At 37.2% G+C, this 25,583-nt stretch overlaps 1 protein-coding gene across 5 annotated transcripts in view; it reads left to right on the top strand.

Annotated features, from left to right (window-relative positions):
• Positions 1 to 25,583, top strand: part of Arhgap12 (Rho GTPase activating protein 12) — a 108,069-nt gene that overhangs the window by 62,404 nt on the left and 20,082 nt on the right. For 2 of the 5 annotated variants that reach the window (XM_013515440.1, XM_013515443.1), the window contains exons 3-7: positions 8,011 to 8,136; positions 12,122 to 12,196; positions 12,538 to 12,552; positions 18,166 to 18,227; positions 23,383 to 23,464. In XM_013515440.1, the coding sequence (XP_013370894.1) occupies positions 8,011 to 8,136; positions 12,122 to 12,196; positions 12,538 to 12,552; positions 18,166 to 18,227; positions 23,383 to 23,464 (360 nt within the window). The remainder of the gene's footprint in view (positions 1 to 8,010; positions 8,137 to 12,121; positions 12,197 to 12,537; positions 12,553 to 18,165; positions 18,228 to 23,382; positions 23,465 to 25,583) is intronic. The other 3 variants (XM_013515441.1, XM_013515442.1, XM_013515444.1) reach the window with 3 other exon arrangements.

Raw genomic sequence — 25,583 nt, 5'->3', positions numbered from 1 at the left:
CCAAAGGTAATCAGCCCTAGCAGTGAGTTCGTTAGGGCTGTGGGTGGGGTGACAGCTGAAGGTGGTTTCGGCAGGTCTACTTTTATGTTGTTGTTCAGCGTTTAAAAAGTAGGAAGACTGTTTCAGTGCTTGGTGGGTTTTTTAGCATTTATCGAGAATCCTGTGCCTGGTTAAAGGTTTCTAAGGTGTGCAGTTATCTTTGCTATCTGGTACTGATTTTTTCCTACTCAGAAATTCTTTAGGTTTCCCTTAGCTTGAGGTTGGTTTTTCATTATTTTGGGAAATAAAGGTTCTCTCCAGTAGCAGTAATGGCATTTTATATTTAATTATCTTGAGTTTTCTACATGAAATTACTCCTGAGTGTTTTTAAGGAAAAGAAAAGTGACTTAATAGTCAAGATGATCCTCTTACATGAGTGCTGTAATTCAGTCACTGGCTGAGAGACAGTGTGCAGTTATGACCTCTGCTAGGGAAAGTCTCTGAGAGAGGAAGAAACAGTTCTGTCAGAACCTCAGCGGGGAGCGCTGTAGCATGGACAGAGGTGCTGATCACTGCATGGCCAGTGGGGAGTCCTGTTTTGTAATGTTTATCTTCTGCCATCATTTACCACACACTATTGAGTCTTAGAATGTTTTGGAAATTTCTTGAACTCCCAGTTAAGTTGGATATAGCAAGGAAGCTTGAACTGGGTTCTGTGAGCGAGAGAGGTAAGGAAAAATGTTTTAGAACCTCTGTTATGGGTTATCACTGTGTGCTAACGGCAGTTGCAGGTTAAATTCTGTGCCCTAAGTAGTTCAGCTCTCACACTAAGTCTAAGGTAAGTTCTGTCAGATGGACATATAACCCACAGCGCAAATACAGTACTAGAAATTTACTATTTTCTGAATTTATTTTGGTAGTTTAGTACCATAGTTTTTACTCTTTAAGAAGCTTAAGAATAAATTTGGAATGGAGAACCCAGATCATATGGCAGCAAAATATAGCCTAATATGTACACACACACACACACACACACACACACACACACACACCCCCACCCACCCCCGGTACTGGATGGGGTATAGGGGCAGGGAACTATGAAATTACATACCAAGTGGCAGACAGGATTGGGAATAGAAAATAAAGACAGGTGAATGAAGAGTGAGAAAACACTGCAAAACATCTCTTCAAAATTGCAAATACAGTGAAATCTAATGTTATTGTAGACACAAGAAAATGAGTAACCAGAACAGTGTACTCAAGGTGAAATTTAATTTTCTTGATAAAGACTTAAGCTGAGCATGCTATGGATTGTCAAGTTTAATGAAGGCTTTAATTTTAAAAGAACAAGAAATTTCCAGGTGTAGTGGTGCATGCCTGTTATTCTGTAGCACTAGGGAGACTGAGACAGGATCACCGTGAGTTCAAGGCCAGCTTGGGCCTGAACTCACATAGTGAGTTCAAGATCAGCCTAAACACATAGCAAGATCCTGTCTCAAAACAACAGCAATAACAACTAAAAAATACAATCAAATTATGAAGAATAAAGCATTTATGAACAGGTAAGTGCACTAAGGAGTAAATTAGAAATCTTCAAGAAAAAGATGGTTACTGAAATAAAAGCAGATTGCATAAACTCTGGAAAGAGGAACAGAAGGATAACAAATAGCAAAACATAGTTATGAGAAATGAAGATTGGGTTGAAAGTTTCGCATATTCATTTACTAGAAACTCCAAGTGAAAACATCTTTGCTGTGCAGTGCTCTGCAGATGTTATGATGAGTGCAAACGCAGGGCATAGTCTTCTCTTAAGAAATCTGTTAAGAGTGTTGAGTGCAGAAACTGGCTATGGTGGGTTCCACCACTCGACCTAGTCTTCGTCGCCTGCTGCATCAGTCTCTTTGGTCTGAGTCTTTGTGGTGGCTGCTCACGGTGGGTGTGGACTGTTATGCCGCCCGTAGCAGGACCTTGCGTGGCTTGCCCTTGCTGATGGCATGTGAGCAGACACGACACAAGCAGGGTTTTAAAGTGGATTTGTGTGTCAGGCTTGCTTTTGTACCAGTACTGTGGGACGAGTAAGCCCAGGTAGTCTGCTGGTCCCAGGAGGAAAATGAGAGATGCCTAGAAGAGGTGCGCATATGAACTTTTCTGGATCAGCCAGCTTGTTGCTGACTCACAGATCTGCAGTAATAAGTGACTGACATTTTAATAAAGTCTGTTCTCCCTATTGTTTGGTTGTACTGCTCTCTTCCTAATGAGCAGCACAAAAGGAAGCCTATCCTTCTGCATTTTGTGCTATGCAGTGTGATGTGTAGCTTTCAGCCATCCCTAACCAGGCCCAAGGAATCAGCCTGTGTGCTGTGGAGGCCGTTCAGGGGAGCTCTGTAGACCAGCTCCACACTGCATTACCTTACTGTGAGCCAAATGGACAGCACACAGCAGATGAGAGTGGGAAGAGAAAGGAGTTGAAAAACGCTGTGATTAAGGTCCTAGGGACTGCTGAGGGGCCCAGGTGTGAGAGCACCCAGAAGGAGCACCTCAGCAAGATCTGTGAGAGCCGAGACGTGGTATGGAGATACTGCCCAGCTTTTAACTTTCCTTTAGGTAGCACTTGGGCAGGCCAGACTAGAACAACCTAGAAAGAGTTTTAAAGTTAAATGACATTTAAACTATTGGTCATAATAGTGAACCAAGAAGTGCATTCTCAACAGGTTTAAGGCTTACTAAAATAGCAGATTTAAACAGAAATCAGAGTCACATTATCCAGAATACTAGAATTGTCATAAAAAGAACTGGTAAAATCTCAACTGAGTCAAAAAAGACCATCAGTAATAGATGCCAACACCAACACCAAGATGACACAGGTAAGAGAATTATGTGATGAGGATTTAAAAGCAGTTGTTATCAGAATGCTGTAGTAAACAGTTATGAACATACTTGAAATGAGTGGAAAACTCAGGAGACTCTTAGCAGAGAAAGAGAAGACTGAAGAAGAACCAAAGAAATTCCTAAAACCAGAACAAAATGCTGACTGGATAGACTGAGTAGCAGAGTGGAATTGAGAGAAAAGGGAATCCGTGGTCTGAAGGTAGGTCAGTAGATTGTCTAAGCCGAACTGAACAGAATAAGTAGGTTAAAAAAAATGGATAGAGCTCCAGAGGTCTGTGGCCAAACACAAAACGTCCCACATTCCTTTCATTGGAGTTCCAGAAGGAAAAGAGAAAGTGTGAGGCTGAGAAGTATTTCAAGAAATGTTTGAAAACATCTGAAATTTGGTAAAAGGCAAATCGAAAGAGCTGGATAAGCATCACATGCAATGAATCCCAAGGAAACCATATTCTGACCTGATGAGGTTTCTGATAACTGAGCCTAACCCTCACCCCCCGCCTCCAGATTCTGGAAGGCAGCGCAGTGAAATACAGTATTACCTGTTGATGACAATCATGTGAACAGCAGTGGGTATCTTACTGGAAATCATGAAAGCCAGAAAAATGGTGCAACATTTTGCAAATGCTGACAGAAAAATAATGTCAACCCATACTTCTGTACTTAGCAAAAAATAGAAATGAAAGTAAAATACAGACATTGTCAGAACGAAAGTAAACTAAGAGGTTTATCCTCATTTTTTCTCTTTCAAAAGAATTGCAAATAAAAGGGAAATGATAACTGAAAAAAACTTGGAAAGTCAAGAATGAATAGAGAACAGTAGGAAGGTGAATATCTAAGGACACTATTATCCTGAGGTTTGAAAATGATATTTGGCATTTGAAACAAAAATTACAAAATTTCTGAGGTAGTACTCATATACAGAGATAATTTTTAAGATAAGTATATTATAGAAAAAAAATTTTTTTTTTTGTACTGGGAGTCTAACTGAGGACCTTGTGCTTGCCAGGCAGGCACTTGTGCCACTGAGCTATCTCCCCAGCCCAAGACAAATATATTGTAAAAGAGGGAGATCAAGGGTTGTAATTGTAGGTAAAGTTTCTTTATTTCACTTGAAGTACAGAATGTTGCTATCGATAGTCTGTGATAAATTGTGTATATTGTAATCCCTAGAGAAAGTACTAAATAAGTGTAATAAGAGACGTAAACTATAGTTCTGTTAAGATATAAGAGTGAAAATTGCTTGAGTTGCCCTTAAGAAGACAGAGGAGGGAGCACAGGAATGATTACCAGAAAAGGAAGCGAATAATAAGGTGGCACACTTAAATCCTAGCGTAGAAATGGCTGCCTCAGGTGTAGATGGCTACACTCACCTGTTAGATTTTCACGTGGTTATAAAACCATTATACAAGCATAGAAGAAAATCACTTCAGGTATGAGGTGTCTTGCTAAAAGTTATCTATCACATAATCTGCAGTGAGTTTCATGCTTTATGGTGAGATTTACAGAAGCTTTCCCACTGGAGTTAGGAAACGAGACTAGAAATTTTCTATCACTGCTTCTGTGTAACAGTTAAGAAAAAAAATAAAATTGAAAAGGAAAATGTAATTATACTTTTGACTGTTGGGAAATCCAAGAGAATCTACAAACTTAAAACATGAAAGTTCAGAGTTCTTAGTTATAAAATCAACATAAAAACTGTCCATTTGTCTAATAAAAAGCTTGAAAATATGGTAGGTATAAAGATGTCATTTATTTTAGTGGCAGCAGCAGCAGCAAGAATCATAACTAAGAATATACCTATTAAAGGTGTATAAGATATTAATGTTCCTGGGTTGAGAAACTTAATTTTCTAACAATATCCAAATTAATGCATTTTCATGATACCTTCCCCCACATTAATTTTTGGAAGTGATTTTGAGAATTATATTGGTAGACAAAGGTCCATGAAAACTTAACCTATTCTTGTACAGGGAAAATTGGGAGTGGGGCAGGAGTGATTTGGCTTCTGGGGTAATTGGTCTGAGGTAAAGATACACATGCAGGTAGAAGGTAGGTCAGTAGGAAAAAACAAAGTTCAGATGTGGCTTTACAAATCAATAGGGTAAGCATGGACTACAGTAAATGTTAAGATCATTGGTTATTCACACTAAAATAATAAAAGATTTTGATCTCTTCAGGCTCAGTGATTGATTTCAGTTAGATTAAAGATGTAAATTTAATAAGCAAAATGTTAAAGATTTTACAGGGATCTATCAAAGGATATTTCTGACTACAGAGAAGTCAGTATACTTAACAGTAAGAGACAGTTAAAAATACCATAGGTAAAGTACATGACTAAGCAAGACACAAAAGAGGAAATAGTATCTGGAAAGTTTTTTAACTTTCCAAGTGTTCAGGAAAATGTAATTAATACAGTGAATATTTAACTCTTCAGATAAAGTTTTAAAAATGTATACACACAACAAAAGTATACAAGATGACTAAAATATAGGTGACTGTTTAAATTTTTAATAAAAGGCGCATTGCCGTTAATCCCCCTCAGAATACTTCCCCTGGCTTCAAACACATTTATCCCGTCATTCTCGCCACTTTGTGAGACAGTTCTGGAAGTTTAAAGGGTGTGCGCAGAGAGTGCGCACTGCCAAGTGCCACCCAGTGGAGAGGCAGGCGTGCGAAGTACTGCTCTGTGTCCTTGTCGGCTTCACTCGCTGCTGCTGGCCCGTGGGACCTGTGGCTGTCCCCACAGTCAGAATGACCACAAACGGTGAGGCGTTCTGAGTTGGTTCAGGACACTGAAACAGCCGTGCCGCCGCAACTAAAGACACGGAGCAAAGAGGGTTTCCAGAAAGGCTTCAGGAAGTGGCAAGAGTGGTGGCGTAGATTTGTTCAAAGTGCGGGAGAGTATTTGGAGGAGGGCGAAAGGCACTGTGGCTTTCACTGTGAACCTTTTTTTAGAAGTTTAAACATTCCCTGTCTTTGTCAGTCACACTTTGTATTTTATGTACACAAACTTTAAGTGGAGAATGTGGAGTTGAGTGCAGGGCATGCAGAGCATCGTGTTCTGACAGGCGTGTAAACTAGTGTTAATACCTTGCACATGTCCCCTTGTATTAAAATAGTGCTTTTTAAATATGTATAAATGTCAAAAATGAGATTTTGAAAGAAAGGAATGTATTGAGTAGAAAACTAAAAAATGGTGCAGTAGCATGATTTTACTTTTAAACCTATAAAATAAATGTATTGGTATGTAAGTGTATCCAAGTATAAAATGCCTGTGAATGATGAGCACTGAACTTCATGGTACAGCTGGGGAGGCAGGGAGAGAGAGGTGGAATCTGGAAGGTAAACGTTCAGGTGGCATCTCATCTAGGTGTAATATTTCTTCGGGAGAAAAATACTTGAAGCAAATGTGCTGAAGCTTGATGGTAGGTTTTTATTATAGTCAACTCTTGCGTATGTACTTAAAATAATTGACTAAAAATTCAGTTAAAATTCCTGAAACATTCTTAAAAGGTGATTCAAAATGTTGATTTTGGTCATGTTTTTAAATTTGAGTACGTGTGTATGTTTTTTTTTTTTTTTCTGGTACTGGGAATCAAACTCGCAACCTTCCACTTGCCAGGCAGGCGCTGTGCTGCTGAGCTAAATCCCCAGCCCCATGTGTGTATGTTTTAACTGTGAGGTTTTTCTTCCTTTTTAATTATGTGTATATTGTCTTGTATGTTAGATTTTATTTTTCTTTGTATGTTAGATTTTATATCTGACATTTCACTTGTGTTTTGTTTACTTTTATGACTATGCTGTTGTCTTTGATTACATTTAAATTTGTGATTATTACCCAGTTTAATTTTATGTTATTCTTGGTGCACATAAACATCATTTCTAAATTGAAATATTATAGGCTCAAAAGCTGGGTAGGCTTCCATTTAGGTTCTGAAACAAGCTTACACACAACTGCACGATTTAAGTATTGCCGGTGATGACTGAGTGCAGGGAAGAGACAGCCCTGTTCCCTCATTGGTTCCTTTTGTACTTGGTGTCTGGCACAGAACTTTTTGCTGGCCTTTACGTGTCATCATTGCGTAGTCTAGAAATGGTCACTTTTTAAATAATCTTAAGACTGCTGTTTATCAAATAACAGTGAGTTTCAAGCAATTACCCAAATGCGATTGCCTGGCTTTGGAGAACTGTAAAGACCAAAGTAACAGCTTTGGGAGAGAGCTGAGGGGCCTAAGTGGTTTCATTTTGGAGAGTAAAGAGTGCCATTGTGGAAAGCAAGATCTTGGGAAGATACTTTTTAACAAAAAAAAACTGCCTTGAAATTATAATGAGTTTTAAAAGTTAAGATTTGCTAAATACTAATTATGACTGAGGCTAGTTGATGTTAGGTATCCTTTGATTTTAGAAGAATGTATCTATTAAAAACAGATAAATTTTTTTTTATCATTTTATAATTTATTGATCGCCTTGGGATTCCATACTCTTACAGGATTTAATACCTTACCAATAACATGTTCTTAATTTTATACATAGCTTTCTTTTGGCAGTTATTATCTATCTTTTGTACACAGCTGATGTATTCAGAATTGGCCTTTAGAACTAGTATAATACTACGTCTGGCCTTTTAAGTGAAATCAAAGAGAAAACCTAAACCTCTAGACCCTTAAATATTAAGAATGTTGTTGTATATATAAGCATTAGTTTAAAAATGTAAACCAGAAATTAAAATCAGGTGAATTGGACAGTCAATATGATTATAAGTTAAAAATAAAATTGTTCAGTGACCTCCTTTTATAAATTATGATAATTTTTTTTGAGAATCTGCTATCAGGAATATTTGGTACCTTTTATACTTTGTTTACTCCTTTAAGCAGTTTTGTAAATAAGATGTCATTTTTGTTATATTTTTTTCTTTTCAGTTGGAGAAGCTTAGATTTAGGGAAATTAAATATAAAACACTAACTGGGTCTTTTTATTACTGGAACCTGTGGTCTTCTCAGTTGTGTTACCATGTGGGTCTGAGGTAACTGAGGTAGAAAGTTCACCGTGGTGTCATAGGATGAACTGAGCCTAATACATGTTGTTTCGAGCCAGCATATTTAGATTTCACTTTACTTATGAAGTGTATTTTGTTTTCTTTAGTACAATGCTTCGTCCCAGCAGCAAAGAGAAATAATTAAAAGTAGGAGCCTGGATAGGCGGCTTCAGGAACCAATAGTATTAACAAAGTGGAGGCATAGTACCATCGTATTGGACACCAATGACAAGGTAGGACTTTCAGGGAAAATGAAGAATTTTGGCATGTTCTTTTTATATTATAGTGTATAGTAAATTGTAACCATTTGTTCTAACACCTCGTTTTATGTAATGTTCTGTGGTTCAGTATGATCCTTTGCTAAAACATTTGATTTCTGTTGAACCAACTTAAGCTTTGATTTGCATTATACTAAAATGTATCCCTATTTATTTATTTTTTCCTGAACTAAATTACCTATCTTAGTGGCTAGTGTTTTATCTGTTTTTTTTGGAGTAGGTTTTGGCTTTGGATTTTTTCAGTTTCTGCAGTGTACTGACTTAGTTGTAGCTTAGTGATGTATGTGCTTGACATACTAGAACCTAGTAAGTGACATTTTAAAGTCATACTTCTTTCATCCTTTACATGTCTTCATTTCAGTAGGTTTCACAGTGGAGGCCCTTCTCATCTAAGGAAAGGCTAGAATTCAGATCCATTTTGATGCAGATATCTAAGAGACGGTTTAAAATCTTCCTTAGGAATTACATCTTTACAATGTGGCTTCATTTGAGGGGTATGGGGCCCCTCGTACTTGTTTGAAGAACGTCAGTCACACCAGTATTAAAATGCAAAGGTGGTGGTAATAGCCCCAAACTAAATAAACTTACTTGCGCTTTTTTGAGGCTGGGTCTCACTGTGCATCCCAGGCTGGCCTTGAACTTGTGGTGATTGCCTTGCCTCAACTTTCTGAGTGCTGGGATTACAGGCATGTGCACCATGCCTGTCATTTTTAAAGAAAGATACGTATCATTGAGGACTGACTCTTTCCCTTTCTTTTTTCTTTTTTGACCATAAGCCTTCTCTTTTAGCAAAATTAAGTTTTCCAAAAATTTTTTTGCTGTATTTTTTAGGTGTGCTAGTGAAAATAAACTCTTAAGACATACTTATCTATATTTGGAAATTTTCAGTCACAATTCCTTTATAAATGATTAATTTCAATTGATCAGTCAAAATAAGTATACTATTTTGATATACATGATTGAAAAGTTAACCTTTGTATGTTAACAGTGGACTTGTATGGAGCTATAAAAATAGTTGACACACATTTGTAAGATGGACTTAAAGAACGACAATGAAAGTGGACCAGTTCATAGCTTTTGTTTTATGAGAATGTTATGCAACTGACTATAGAAGGCGTGTTAAATAAATAACATTCTGAAGTCTGTGCTATTGAAGATACGTTTGAAAATAGCATTGGCCTAGGCAGGTGAAATTCCTAGAGATTTTTTAATAGAAAAATTCATCAAAGCTCTTAAATACCATGTATAATACTCCAGGGCAAAAGGCATTGTTAAATTACTCCGTTTCCTGTTTGTATCAGCACAAATAAAAGGTGGTAATTTGATGATACATTTAAAAGTTCTTGTTTTAAATTTCTCTTGAGATCCATCTTCAGTGATGAAGTCATTATATTTCCTCTTTGATTTAATTGTCCCAGAGTTGCAGGAATATGATTGTCTTGAGATTACTTATTTTGAATAGAAATGCCTCCCTTGCCTTTGTAAATTGATTCATAATTGCTTCATGAAGTAAACTTTTCCATTTGTCATTACCTATATGAGGTGAAATAAAAAAGTGAATGTCTACATTTTTAAAAAATTGTAGTAAAAGACACATTGCCATTAATCCCTCTCAAAATACTCCTCACTTTGAACACACTTAACATGTCATTCTTGCCACTTCTAAACCACTTAAAGAAGTTCCTCTTGTCTTTGGTTCCACTGTCATGGCTGCCTCGATGTCCTTAGTTGATTAAAAATATTTACCTCTCATGGTCATTTTGACTTTGGGAAGTCAGAAGTCTTATGATGCCAGGTGTGGTGAGTAAGGTGGATGAAGACACACTGCAGGGATTTTCAAGCCTGCCGTTGTGTTGGGTAGCATTGGGCAGCAGCATTCACGGTGCTTTGGACCTCACCGTAAAGACACTCATGAAAGAAGACTGCTGGTAGTGGCTCTTCAGAAGTGAGCAGTGGGCAAGTGCATTAGAAGCAAGGGGTATTACTTTTGAGGATTAATGGCAGTATGTCTTTTACTGTAAAATTTTTTAAAATACTAAATATTCACCATATATTTTGGTCATGCCTGTATATACCTTTTAAAAATAGGGCAGTCTTTTGAGGCTGTGAAAAAAGAACTTATCAGAACAGTGCGTTAGATAATAGATAAAGTATATGTGAGTTGAAAGAGGCCAAAGAAACTTCGTGCTGTGTAGCGAGTGCTGTTATGCAGCACAGGTACTAGTTCAGCCTGTGGGTGACCTTGCAGGGTGTAGGTGTTCACTGTGAGTGAGTCTCCTTGCTTCTGCTTATGTGTGGTTTTTATTAAAGCTCCTGTTCGTAGACATTATTTACATATGCATGTACATTTATAAATGTTAAATCGTTCCTGTTTATACTAGTGATAATTGCTATGCATAGATTGTTATTCCATATTTGTCTTTTATCTCTAAGACCAGCAGTTTTATGAAAAATAAATCATAATTACTTTTTTAAAGTCAAATGACAAAATAATAAGTTCAAGTAACTTATTTCTGGTTTGTGGATCAGCAAATCTTTCCTGTTTGTCAGACTGTTTTAATAATATACCCTTTTGTAGAAGGCAAAAAACCGACCTGAAGTTGTCAAAAATCTTAAGTGAGGGTACAGTGAAATTTGGAAAGTAAGTTTAATTACTTTTTGTAGACATTTTTGATGTGATTTGAGTATTTTCTTCATTAATGGTATTTCCCTTGGGTGTTTGATTTGTAAAAATATCCCCTTAAATGTTTCCCTGTAAACTCCTAGATGCCTCATTTCTGTGTTTACAAATTGTGTAGCTGCTAATTCTGACGATGACCTTTTTCTAGGTGAACAAATGTTGTTAATGGTTTTTGCAATACTATTTAAAACAAATTCCCTGACTTGTTTTTCGTACCTTTTCCAATTTTCATGAATGTAGAAAGCTAGAATAATACAAATGTGGAGATGAATGTTCAAAGGTATTATTTAGTGGTGGGAAAATTAATAATAGATATTGGCATATGATTTTTTTTTTTTTTTTTTTTTTTGGTTTTCTTTCCGGTACCGGGAATTGAACTCACGACCTCGCGCTTGCCAGGCAGGTGCTGTGCTGCTGAGCTAAATCCCCAGTCCCTGGCATATGATTTTTAAAAATTCTCTTTTCCTAGAAGTATTCAGAGCATCTTGGAATAGAGAAAATTTAAATGAAACAAGGCTATTGGTATCAAAAAATGTTTTTCAGTCTTATCCCCCATGAGTAGTCCTGTAGTTTTAAATTTTGACAAAGCAGACTGATTATAAAACCACACGCTAGTTTACTCTTAGGATTCTGTAAACCTAGATGTTAAAACATTTTTTTTCCTTATGAGTTATTAATCTTTTAATCTTAGCTTTCTTCCTTTCATAGTTTTAATCTTGCATTTTTCTAATCACCAGAAAGTTAGCTATAAGTTACTTTAAATATTAAGAGGATATAGTTATTGAGTAAAATAGCTGTATAGCATATAACTGTTGACCAAAGTAAAATTTTCTTTGGGAAGCTACCAAGTAATTCCTGTGAGTATTCCTTGCCTAATCCTATGTATTCATACCTGCCATATCAACTGCAAGTTAGTATGATGACTGATACATATTTTTCTAGGAGAGTTTAGACTTGACTTATTTAAAATATGGTTATTTCAGAATGATATAACATCATAACTTTAAACCAACATGAATCACTTATTTTAAGTAACATTGCATGCATTATTAAAATGTAATCACTACAAAAGACGCCATATCTCATAAACTTTTTATAGCCCTGGTAGTTTTCAAACCAGTAACATACTAATTTTCAAACTAAATATAGAAAGGAAAATAGTTCTCTTAGATAACCTAATTAAGCTCTCCCACTGTGAGTACAGGCAGAAATAGGATTATATAAAATAGAGTAACTTTTTTCATTACTTATTTTTTGTAGGAATCTCCAACTGCCTCAAAACCCTGCTTTCCTGAAAATGAATCTTCTCCCTCTTCACCAAAGCACCAAGACCCAGTTAGTATAATAAAAGCATATAACATAGTCCAGTTGTCACAATCAATTTTAGTAAATTATAAAATGTAATGCTTAAGTATTTCCTGGCCTTCTACTACGCATTATTGTTTTTTTGTTTTTTTTTTTTTTTTTTTTTAAGGAAAAAGTACAAGTAAGACAGGTTTGAAATTAAGACTCAGATTTTATTGACTTAAAATACCCCCTTTGTCCAACATACTATATCTAGCATGATTAATTTATAAACTACATTTGTAGGTGACCACTTTATATTTGTTTTTTAAAATAAATATTGAAATTCCCAGAGAATGCTATGAAGTTATACTTTACCCTTTTTTCCTCAGGGCAGCAGTGCAAAGGTAAGAAGCGTGCCCTTCCTGCCTAACAAGCGTAGACGTTCTGCTTTTCCTGTGCTGTGCAGTCTTGGTCAGGGAATTGGGAGCTCCTGCCTCTCAGCTCTGTTTCCCCATGACTGGGAAATCTCCCAGCACGCCCTTCTTTTCTGACAGCATCCCGCTTCAGTGTGGGTTACTGGATTTCTGCGGGACACTCTCTCCAGGTCTTCCCGCCTTGCTGACCTTGGGAGTGCCTTTCCGTGCCTTCCCTGTTCTTTCAGAAGGAAGTCTACAGTTTTTCGTGAGGACAGGAAGCCTGTGTGTGCTCTGGCTCCTGACTGCTTTCCAGCTTAATCTCATCCTCCTGGTCTCGTCCTCTTCCTTTCTCGCGCGTTGCCTCCTGCTCCACTGACCCCTGCAGGCCCTTAAGGACTTGCTCTGAGCTCAGAGTCTTGCCGTGTCACTGCCCTGCCGCGAGACTGTTCTCTCCTTTGTGTTTGCTGGTTCATTCTGTGGGGCTCAGTTCTGATTTGCTTGCTCAGAGAATTTCATTGTGCATCTGTAGATAGTATCTAACTGTATTCTGCTTGATTTCATAAACTGGAGTAACTCTTCGTCACTTGTGTCTTGCGGAACCTCCACTTCTGTCTGTGTCTGTCTTCCCATTACACAAAGAAAAGCCTCAAGGCAGGAAGAGAGACCCTGGCACCACTGCAAGGCCATATAGTCGCTACTCAGTATTGCTGAATGAATATTAAATAAAATTTTAAAGCTTTTTAAAAGACAAACTTATATCATTAATTGTCTTTTTTTTTTTTTTTGGTCTTCTTGAGACAACGTCTCGATATGCAGCTCAGGCTGGCCTTGAGCTCACTTTGTAGCCCAGGCTGGTCTCGAACTTGGAACGATCCTCCTGCCTCAGCCTCCTGAGTGCTGGGATTCCAGGCGTGTGCCGCCACGCCTGGCTAATTGCCTATTTTTTGAAGTTGTGATGAATAGACTTATTTTTTAGTCAGACTTCGTATTTCTCTCAGTCAAAGGCAAAGACTTCCATACCATTTCTTCACACATTTCCCTCTGACATTGTTTTAGGCAGCCTTCTTGTGGACGATAGGCCTTCTTTACGTACAGATAAAGTCTGTGCTTTTTTTTTCTCCCAGTACTAGAGGTTCAACCTAGATTGGTTCAACCTGATTTGGACTGAGCTACATCCCCAGCTCCTTTTTATTTTTCATTTTGAGACACAGTCTTATTAAGTGATTAAGTGGCCAAAACTGGCTTTGAACTCAGTCCTCCTGTCTCAACCTCGTAGAATGGTGGAGTTACAGGTGTGTGCCATCATCCCTCTTTTGGGAGGCCCTTGCCACATTGGCCTCACGTAATACGTATCTCCTTTTATTTCTGAGCTCCCAAGTCACGTGTTGCACTGAGTAAATGGAAGTTACTTCATATACCCTCAGTCTTCCCACTAGGTATAAACCCATAAAAGAGTTTATAGATGGGGACCACATGTTTCTACTTTTTGTTTTGAATTTTCTGACGTGGTACTGTATTCATAAACATTAGGTAAAGATAAAAGTGAACATGATTTTAGTGGTTTGGCAGGAGTTCTTGTGTGAATCTAAGGCCTAACCCTCAGTGTTCCTAGTCTGTTACACCATTTAGGAAAAAACAGCAAGAAACTCACCTTATTTTAAAGATAAGTAGCATACAGTTTCTAGGAAGCCCCTTTATAGGTGTGTACACTTTGATAAAAGGGAATTTCTGATTAACTCTACAAAAAGGTATTTTTAAGCCTTCATGCAGTTTCAGAGGACTGTTGACATTATTTCTCCAGCCACTTACCTACTTTGTGGAAAGGTTGACAGCAACTAGACCTGAACGTAACCACGGCACCCTCCAATGGCCATCACTGGGAACTGCCACTCTGATGTTTTTTTTTTTTTTTTTTTTGAGCTGGTCTCAGTGTACTGTGGTTCAGACCAGCCTTAAAATTCACTATGTATGAAGCCCAAGCTAGCCTCGAGTTTGCTGTGCTGATCCTCCTGTCTCAGCCTCCCAAGTGCTGGGATTATAGGCAGGCACCACCATGCCTGGCCCGCTTCAGTCTCTTCTAATCAAACGAGATTTAATATTCTGTCCCTTAATATAAATTTTAAATGTTAAATTTTTTCCTTAAGCTTCATTTTCAGTTTTCAGATGCATTATTATTTTCAGAGTCCCTTCAAATCTTTTTTTTTTTTTAAATAGGCTATATGGACTTCTTGAAAAATCAATCATATTTTTCCACAAGATGCCTACTGTGTGAATTATATAGGCTTTTGTGGCCTGATCTAGAAGTTACTCCTTATTTGTCCTGATGTGCCTATGAGTGTATGCACTTTAACATTCCCAGTTACTGAATGCTGAGAAACATTTCAGAGCATATAATTTGGGAACTTGAGTTTTTGACCTTGTATACTGAACTGTGGTATTAAAATGTACCAAACATTTTGGAGAAAAGGACATTCCAGTAATTTCTTTAACAAGACTATTAGTGGGTTAATTTGCTGTTTCTTAATTGAGTAGTAGTTATTCTAAGCCTTTTCTAAAAACATGATGTGCATATCTAATTTTTAAGTAACACTAACCTTTCATTTTTATTGAGGTAAAAATCATATAACATAAGATTAGCCACCAGCCACTTTAAAGTGTACAATTTGGTGGCATGTAGCATCTTTACAGTTGAGTACAACTATCACCTCTGTCTGGTTACAGGACATTTTCATCTCCCCAGAGGAAACCTAAACCCATTAGACATTTGCCCCCGCCTCCGCAGTGCTGATGATGCAGGAATGCACCATGGTGCCCACTGGCCTAAGATGTGTTTATGAAGTTATCTCTGTAAGCAACACAAGCACATTGACTGATTTTGAGTCATATTTTAAAAATATACTGTACAGAATGAAATTAAAGTTTGCCTTACTTGGGGAAATACTTTCCTCAAGTCTCTTACTGCATTATGACATCCATCCACCTATTTAGTACTTTCAAATCAAATTCAAAATCTTTGGTGTTGAGAAGTTAAAGCTTTGCTTTCTCTGTTGCTGAATTTCTCATATTTTTTCCTGTTGTAGCATTGACTTGCTAGCAAATTCCTTCTAAATTATGTCCTGAACGCTGACTGTGTGCTAGATGCAGGCCCCAGGCTGGTGAAGATAACAGATGTGGTCCAACATACGGCTCAGTCAAGTAAACCATGAATAGAACACATACGCAATAGCACTTTGAGTTAAGTGTCTCTTAGTCCACTTGGGCCGCCACAACAAAAATATCACGAACTAGGTGGCTTGTAAGCAGTAGAGGTTTACTTCTCACAGTTCTGGAGGCTGACGTTCGTAGGCACTGGTGGATTTGCTGTGTGCTGAGGGCCTCCTTCTCTGTATGTCCCCTCGTGGCAGAAGGGACAAGGGCAGTGATCCCAGCCGTGAAGGATCCACTTTCATGTTCCCGGTCACCCCGAGGACCAGTGGGGGTTAGGTTTTCACATAGGATTTGGGGGACATAAGCATTCAGTGTACAGTAAAGTGTAAAGAAGGAATTGCACCAGGTAGTAGGAAATAACGACAGGCTGTTCACTACTTTTACGAGGTGGGAGGAATTCCTACTGAGGAGCGATCAGGGACGGCTTCTCTAAAAAGAGAAACCAAGATCGCTCTGTCTGCCAGACACGCGCCCACAGTCCCCCTTTCTCCCTCACTGCAGCGTCCGGTCAGCTTGCCGCGTGGACTGGGCCCCTCTTTTCCCTGGCATGCTGCCGTCCAGGCCTTCCTCCCCTCTTACAGTAGTTGCAGGAACAGGGCTCCACTTGTTTCCCCGTTGTGCTGCTGTCTGTCTTCTTTCTTCCAGTGTCTCATTTCTTGCCACTTCTTCCACCTTGCTAACTCCTACTCCTTTGCTCCAGGAAGCTGATCGTCTTCTTTCTTTCCCAGGTTGAGCGTGGTGTTTTTTTCCATGCTGAGTTAGGTAGACATTTCTTACAGCATTTAACACATTATGTAGTAATTAGTTTTTGTATTTTTAATAGATTTGATGTGGCCCATTTTATTTTTGTAATGTTCAGGTTAGAGTACTTAATACTTACAGCATTCATACTTGGGTCTTGGTCCCTGCTGAGAGTTTGGTGAGGGCTCTGGGCCCTTTGAACACTGCTTAACATGTGCAGTGTTGCACCAGTTTCTGTTCGTCTGCTGACCAGGTAAGCACCCCTGACTTAGACAGTCTCTCTTATCTTTAGGCTTAGGGAGTTACTACTGTGATTCTACCCATTTTTCTTGCTTTTTGGATGCTTGTATTTCCTTTCTGCCTCTGTTGCTTTCACATAATTTCAGCTATGGCATTTTTTACTGGCTTTAATTCCCATTTCTTTGCCTTTCCAATTTCAGTTCCCATAGCCAGTGTCCATCTATTCTGATTAATGCAGTTTCTTAGTTTCTATCATTGGAAGACTTCTCTTTGCTTCAGAGATTGAGAATGCTGTTGTTAAACCTCTTGTCCATAAGAAAGTGTATGATGTTTCCATTGAGAGGCAATAGTTCTAAGGAAGAGTATCAAATTCTAGAAACTGAGTATTACGTTTATCTCCCATATAACGTATATTTCCTAGTTAAGGTACATTGAGAAAATATAGCTGAAGAATCAGCTAAATATTCAAAAATAAATTCTGAACTGAAAATAATTTGCTGTCTGAGTATGTGTTTGTATGTTTGTGCACATTTTTTTTTTGGGGGTACCAGGAGTCAAACTCAGGACCTCACGCTTGCCAGGCAGGTGCTGCACCACTGAGCTAAATTCCTGACTCTTGTGCACATTTCAGTTGACTAGCATGTACATATAGTTCTTACTAGAGGTGATAATTACTGTAGGCATCAACCCATTGTATTAAATTTATTTGGCTCTAGGAAGCTGAAGCTGTGAGAATGTACTTGTCATTACAAAGGATTAAAATAACACTTAAAACTAGTATAACTGGTATAATGGCCATTGTTGTCATCAGACCTGATGGTAAATTTTTTTGTCATCACAATGTTTTTTACATTAATAGGCTAATCTAGTGTTTTTCAGAGCCTGCCTCCCCTTGTAATATGTTCAGTGAAGCACGTCTTGAAATTTTTATATTACATTAAAGCCAGTTCTGTGCAAAGTACCAGTTACTTCTGAATAAGATTTTGAAAAGTCACTGTGTTTTACCTATTTTTACATTCTGACAAAGTGGATAAGTAAATTGAGTACTTTACAAATTTTTTTGTGTGTGATTTTTATCATTATAGCATTGTATCATTTTCCGTGAACAGGAAGAAATAAATTATTTTTATGGTGTTAACTTGTTCCTTTGAAAATCTAATTTAATAGCAAGGTACTATTGGATGTTATAACTTAGGAGAAGAAGAAAGTGTTTAACTGTAAAGTTATTGAATGTAATTTTACAAAGTATTAGGAAAATTGTATTAATGTCCTCTAGAACCAAGTTTGTTACATACTTACTAATCTTTTAAGTTAATTTTTATACTGCCAGAACATTTGGGTTCAGTTGTGTATTAAAACTCAAGCATCACTGTTTATATGAATGATATGTAAGTGTATTACTCCATTCCATAGGGTCAAGAGAAATATGGATTGTTAAATGTAACAAAAATTACTGAAAATGGGAAAAAGGTTCGGTAAGTACACAAATTTTTAATGTTCTATTGAAATGAATAAAATATTTTATAAATATAATTATATTCTAGGACAAATGATTAAAAGGTTCAGAAGAATTTCTAATGTATTTTCTGGTGCTATAGCATGTGTAAAATTTTCATGAAATGGATGAAACATTTCTTTTGCCTTGAAATATTTCTTAAATAATGTTAAATTCTGAGATATTAAGGTATAGGATTCTGAGGAAGTATTCATTTTCTTTTAATACTTAACTGTTTTTCAATAAGCAGTAAATGTACACGCTCACTGCACATGGTAAAAGTTGCTATTGTGTGAAAAGTCGTTCACCTGGCCATCCGTTCCTGAAGTCTCATGGTAGGCAGGATGTATATCTAGATGTTTGTGTGTACGTAGGTTTTCATCATCATTATTTATTATTGCTGCATCCCCCTACCATTTTTATTATTTTGAGACAGGATCTTGCAAAGTTGCCCACACTGGACTCGAACTGGCCACTTTTCTGCTTTGGCCTCCCAGATAAGTTTTGAACACAGCCTTTTTACAGTTTGTCTTGGAGATGATTCCATTTCAGAGCTGCGTATTGTTTTTAACCACACCAGGGTTAGACGTCTGTTGGGTTAATAACCCTAGTTATTGTGGGCTGATGAGGCCTGCGTCTCCCAAACAAGTGGATGGCGAAGGCTTAAATAAATGAGACAGTTGAAATGACTATAGGGCTCCAAGAGGGTCCAACTCTCCTGCAGTATTGAAGATTCTCTGGATTAAGACCCAGAGGTCCCTGGGCTGCTGGTGTTTATTAGGTTTTCAAATAAAGGAGGGGGATACTGAAGAAATGCAGGAATCTGGGCAGGACTTGGGAATCCCTTTCCAGAATTCTCCGAGTAATACTTATGTTAATTTAGGAGAACTAAGTTAACTCCAGGAAGGCCTTCACTGCAGGAGTGAGATGCTGCAGCTGCAGTCTCCTTTTAGTTAATTGAGCCAAAAGTCCTTAACTGTGGCCTTATCTTGGCCTTTGAGGCCTCTTGGCTTCACCCACCACTACAGGCTTCAGTAGGGACCAGTGACTGGCAAACATGGGAAGCCAATTGGTTAATGTAAGTCCTGCTCAGAGCTGCTTCATAGTGGTCTCCATCAAATATCTCTGTATTGTAGTTAATTTAACCATTACTAATTTGTAAGTGTGTGACTGTCCCTACTGGTAGACATTTAGGCTGCTTACAGTTTTTGCTTTTACAAACAATATTACACTTAGCATTTTGCATAGTTCATTTTGCAAGTATGTAAGTATGCCTATGGAATAAATTCACAGAGCTAGAATTACTAGCATATTCAAGGTTGTTTTATTTATTTATTTTTTGTCTTTTTGAGACAGGGTTTCACTGTGTAGTTCAGGCTGGCCTTGAACTCATTTTGTAGCCCAGGCAGGCTGCAATCCTCCTGGCTCAACCTCCCAAATGCTGGGATTACAAGTGTGCACTACCACCCCCTGGCTTGCAAGGTCATTTCCATAGTGTCCAGCAGCTGGGGATACAGTTCAGCAGCAAGCGCAAGGTCCTGAGTTTGATTCCCGGTACCCTACCCCGCCCCCCGCCCCCCGGCAAAATTGTGTTCAGATTGTCTTCTGAGCTACTGAATCATTTTCTGCCTCCAGTAACAATACGTTTGTCTACGCCTTTGCACATTGAATATATTGTCAGGTTCTTTGATGCTTCCTGATAAAGGTTAAAGAGAAGATGATGCTTTTATTTACATTCCTTTTAGTGGAGAGTCATAAGCTGTGTGTGTTTTTGTTGAATGGTCTTTTATACCCTTTTTTCTGTTAGGTTGTGGACTTTTGGTACTAATCCTAATAATTAATCCTGCTGAAATGAACTCTGTAAGATAAGTTGTATTTCCCCTGGGTTTTAACAACTGCTACAGTGCTGTGATTTTATAGAGAAAATTAGATTGTTCTGCTAAGAAAGTTTTAAATTTATAAATATTTGGGTTTATGTATTTATCTTCCATGCTGAGAATTGAACCAGGGCCTTTGCACTGAGCTATGTCTCCAGCCCTTTTCAAAGTTTTTTTATTTTGAGGCAGGGTCTTCCTGATTTGCCCAGATTGGGCTTGAATTTGCTGTCCTCCTGCATCAACCTCCCAGAGTGTTAGTATCATAGGTGTGAACAGTCACACCCGGCTTGCAAGTATTTAGATATTTTTAGATTTTTAAAAATGTGACTGCCTTTGTCAGATTGGTATTTCAAAGTTTTTCCATAAGTGCTCTGATATTGCTTTATAAATATTACAATTATATGTTCTTGGTAGAATTCATTTCTAAATTGGGTCTTTTTCTCTTTTCTGTTTTGGTATATGTATTGCAGATAGCTTTCTGACCATTTCTTTTGTTTTTGTTTGTATTGTTGTTTTTCCTGTGGTAAAAGTCTTTTAGATTTTTCTCTTTTTGAAATACTTTAACATTTTTTTTCCCCCTAGCTTCCATTTCATTATCTTCAAATTTGTTTACATGGAGTGGAATAAAATAGTCTGTTAATCTGAATATTACTGGTTCTCAAACCTTTTGGTCTGAAGACCCTGCTAAACTGTAAAAATTTATTAATTTTTAAAATTATTAGTTATTTGCAAGAGATTTTGTCTATATACATTATGTCCATAGATACTTAGGGTGAAAAACAGAACTCTCTTTATTTTTCTGGTACTGGAAATTGAACTCAGGACCTTGCACTTGCCAAGCAGCCACTGAAGGACTGAGCTCTATCCCTGGCCATAAAACAGAAATCTTAAGAAGATTCTTTTTAGAACAGCCTATTACAATTTAACATGAGTAACATTTTACGAAGAAAGAATCCTTTATTTTTTAAGACAAAAAACTTTCCATGAGAAGAGAAACATTGTTTTTGTAAACCTTTAGTATTTGTCTTAGTACAAGACAGTGGAGTTCTTTTGTTTGCTTGCAATCTGTTGTCACAGTATTTGGTTAGAATATATGAAAAGAATCTTCCCTTACATAGCTAAAGTTGGAAAAAGGAAAATTTTAACAGCCTTTTCAGATAATTGTGTATGGGTTTTTTGCCATGCCTAAATTCTACAAGTGATACCTTTTTAAAGGTTAGTTGCAGTGAAAATTGATAATCTACCAACTTTTCATACTCGATTAAAAGTTATATCTTTTGTTGCACTTGAACAAATCTTCAGCCATGCATAATTTAAGCATATACTGTAGGTCATTTGGAATTACTGAGTCATTAGGTGTTTTACATATATTTCCAGTGCTTTACATATTTTAATTGTGTTCTATTCAAGGTTCACAAATTAGTGATATCAGAAGTCATTAGGTATTAGGAAATTATCAAACTCAAGAGGCAGACGACATGTTCTTTAAAATTCTATTTGAAAGGTTTAATTTTTTGTGTGATAAGCACTAGTTGTATAGTTTTTCTTATTTTGAAAATTAAAGTTTTAAAAAATGACAGTATGCTAATTGAAGGATTTTTCATTGTAGGGAATCACTAGATGGTAACTAAGAAATAGAAGCCTAAGAGTATAAAATAAACTTACAAATAAAAACAAGGCATCTCAGAATATCTTGAGACCAGGCACAAAAGAATAACAGAATTGTAGTAGAACAAACCCCAGATATGTCTGTCATATCGGTATCAATAAACACAAAAGGTCCATACTCATCTATTGGAACAGAGCTGCCTAGACTGAAATATATAGCAAAACCCAGTTAAGTACTGTGTTCAAAAGAAACAAGTATAAATGATGCAGAATTTAAAAAAAATCCACAATAAGTGGATTTTAAGATCTAAAAAGTAACAGCAGACAGAGTTTAACCTAGGCAAAAAAAAAAAAAAAAAAAAGCATTGCGATAAATTGCAAAATCGTTCTGAAATAAAAAATCTTTTTTGGAGTGCCTATGCAGGTTGCACAAAACTAGCTGTGTGTGTTTATAGGGGAAACTTTAATACATTCCTACAACAGATATATTTTATTATCTCCGCAGCTGAGTTCCATTTTAAGATAATTTTGTTTTCTTGTTTGGGAGGACTGATCTATACCTGCTGTTTGAACAGTGTTTTGCTAGTATTTAAGTAGATACAAAAATAAAAGTGTTCGTGCCTTCAAATAATTTATAATTGCAACAGGAGAGAAAAACATTGGAGCAAGAATCTCTAGTACAGAGTTAAAGACATGCCGGGAGAAGTTGAGCGGAATCTGGCCAGTATGTAACATTAAGAACTTTTAAAGTTCTCAGGACACTGATAGTAGCATTTCAGTATAAATTTTACTTCTTTGTCTAGAGATAGGACAGTAAACAAGTGGACACTTTCTCCTTTAACAGCTTCACGTACACCAAACTTCTTAACATTGGTTACCTCTGGAGTACGGGTTGGAGGAAGAGATGTTTTTTTTTTTTTTTCCCTTTATATATTTCTGTAGTCAGTGTTTTTACATGTATGTATTACTTTTTTTCTGTTTTTGGAGACAGGGTCTTGCTATGTAGTTTAGGCTGGCCTTGAATTCATGGCAGTCCTCCTTCCGCGGCATCCTGAGTACTGGGATTACAAGCTTGCACCACCATGCCTCACTATGTTGCTTTTGTAATTTAGGAATTTAAAAAAACCTCATCTTAGTAATAGTGACTCCAGTGATCAATCAGTATGTGATTTATTGTATACTTATAATGTGTCTAGTATCTATTGCCTGTCTAGGGCATTCCTATAACCAAGAAATAATAAAGTAGTCTGGGCCTGTAAAGAAATGAATGAGGTAAACAGGTCTAAGTTTTAATTGTAAATTAGATTTCTTGCTAAATGTGATGTTCCGTTTGTGTGACTTTAAAATGGTGTCCTGATTACACAGTATGCTAGATTAGTTCCATGTAAAAATAATTCGGCGTTCTTGGTCATGGTTATTCTGACAGTTTATATTTCTGATTAGCTCCATGTGTTTTGGAACATTTATGATCAGGTTAGGACTATAACTGTAAATTCTATTAGCATCAGATCTCCCATAAAATAGGCAGAATGTCAGTAATGACTGTAAATTGTAGGTCACGTTGGTAACAATTAAGGAGGTTTTGATATCTAAAATTTGATTGGAAGAACTGGATAGCAGAGCTTTAATTGATCATCTTTATAATTGCAGAAAGAACTGGTTGTCTTCGTGGGCAGTGTTACAGGGTTCGTCTTTACTTTTTACCAAAACCCAAGGAAGTAGCACAAGTTGGGTAAGTATTTCTTGTTTTTGGAGGCATTATATGCTTAAATTATGTGGATAATTTTATACTTGCATTTCAGGAAGTCGTTTTGAGAGTCCTAGTTACAGCATGTGTGCATGTAAAAATAAATGAAGTTTTCTTGAAAGAGAAAGAAGAGGACTAATTAGAAAAGTCTAAATGAATGATGGGCTCATTTTCAGGCATTATAAATGAAAGAGTTCCTTGATCATTTTTCAGAATGTCAGAGGTTTTCTGTGTTGTGACTTACTTCAGATGTGTAGTCAGCGAAGCTGTGATGTGGCGGACTCCACCTTGCGTGGTTGACCCTTGTCACTAGTCAGTGACTCAGGTGTCTGTGTGTGATGTCAGCCAGCTTTTAGAAGAAAAAAATAATCACTTTCACTTGTGGGAGTTTGATGATTTTTATATATTTGTCTGGATACTATTGCTGTTCAGTTACTTGTAATATAAATACTAGCAATTATAATTTGTGACATGATTGCTAACAATTTTTGAGTGTTGAATAAGAATTAACTGTTGTTCTCAGTGCAGAGGTTAGTGAATATCTTCCTCACTTTGGGAGAGCTCTGATATTCTTCTCTGTTACCACTATCATACAATGAGGTACTAAACAGTCTAAGGCCTTAGTCTTACTAAGTAGCAGATCTGGGTTTAACACCTTGACACTTTGGCTCCAGTGTTCATGCTTTGAGTACTTGTAAAAATTTTCAGTAATTGTATCAATATTCAAGTAAAATTTACAATGAAATTATCCTAAATGTGTTGGTTTGCTTCGTATTCTACCTAACCCAACATTTTCTTAGTTTCTGAGTTGCTATAAAATTCATGTAGGGCCTGTGATTCATAAGTTTGATGGAAGAGAAATCCACTTATAAAATGTAAGCAAATTTTAGTCATGTATATTTATAATACTGTCCTGAAACATTATTTAGAGCCACGAACGCCACACAGCCTGTTAGTTCCCTCCTACTCTGCTAAGGCAACCTAAAATAATCCGTGGACATTCTAGAGTATTTCTCATCTTCTTTCTCTAATCCTTTGATTTGCTCCCTACAGCCAGTACAGTGGAAATGGCCTGTGATACACTTCCATGTTATAAGATGGGAATGTTGATTTTACTTAAAGTACTTTGATAATTAGGTCTTTCTCCTTTTCCCTCTCAGGTAAAGTGTATGGTGCTTTTTTGTGTGTATGTGTTAATGCATTTCTAAAGCACTGTGTAATTCTTTCTTGTACTTGTGGCTCAAGTTTTATTTGAAATTAAGTAAAGAAAATGGATGAAAAGAATGGAGAAGCAATTAGATATTAATAAGTAATAGTAAAGTACCTGAAGCAAGCTGCATTATGCTCATGTACTTGCTAATTGACAATACTTAGAGATTAAAGGTGAATGGTGTGTAAGATAATGCAAATAGAGCAGTGTGGTAAGTGAAGCATCATTTAGATAGGTGGGTTTGTATGGGACTTAAACAGAGTGAAAACTTCCTTTTAAATTTAAAGATATCAAGTGAACACTCCAGCCCATAATCATTAGTATAGGATGGCTGCATTCTATTTCAGGGTTTTCTTTAGAACTCCTTATATAATTCAGAACCCATAAAGTGTGTTAATGCCAACAAAGAGTGCAGGATGTATCCATCGCCTAAAATTATGTTAGTGTGTTACCATGTAGGAATGGCAAACCATAGTTTAAAATTCACAGTGTGAGGCTGTAGAATTCTTTTTTTTCCTGTTTTATTTTTTTGAGACAAGTTCACACTGTAGTTCAGGCTGATCTTGAACTCACATCAGTCCTCCTGATTGAGCCTCTTGGGTGCTGGGATTATAGGCTTACACCACTACACCCAGCTTTCAGTTCTTAAGTTTTATTTTATGGCTTCCTCTCTCTTTCCCTCCCTGTCTCCTTCCTTCCTTCCTTCCTTCCTGCCTTCCTGCCTTCCTGCCTTCCTGCCTTCCTGCCTTCCTGCCTTCCTGCCTTCCTCTCTCTCCCTCCCTCCCTCTCCCCTCTCCCTCTCCTCTTTCTTTCTCTTAGTTCCTTTTTTCTCTTCTCTTCTCTTCTCTTCTCTTCTCTTCTCTTCTCTTCTCTTCTCTTCTCTTCTCTTCTCTT

Source organism: Chinchilla lanigera, unplaced genomic scaffold, assembly GCF_000276665.1.
Source record: "Chinchilla lanigera isolate Chin_1 unplaced genomic scaffold, ChiLan1.0 scaffold00028, whole genome shotgun sequence".
In the NCBI taxonomy this organism is placed as follows: Eukaryota; Metazoa; Chordata; class Mammalia; order Rodentia; family Chinchillidae; genus Chinchilla; species Chinchilla lanigera.
The sequence above is the reverse complement of the archived record's forward strand: the minus strand, read 5'-3'. Positions and strand labels throughout refer to the sequence as shown.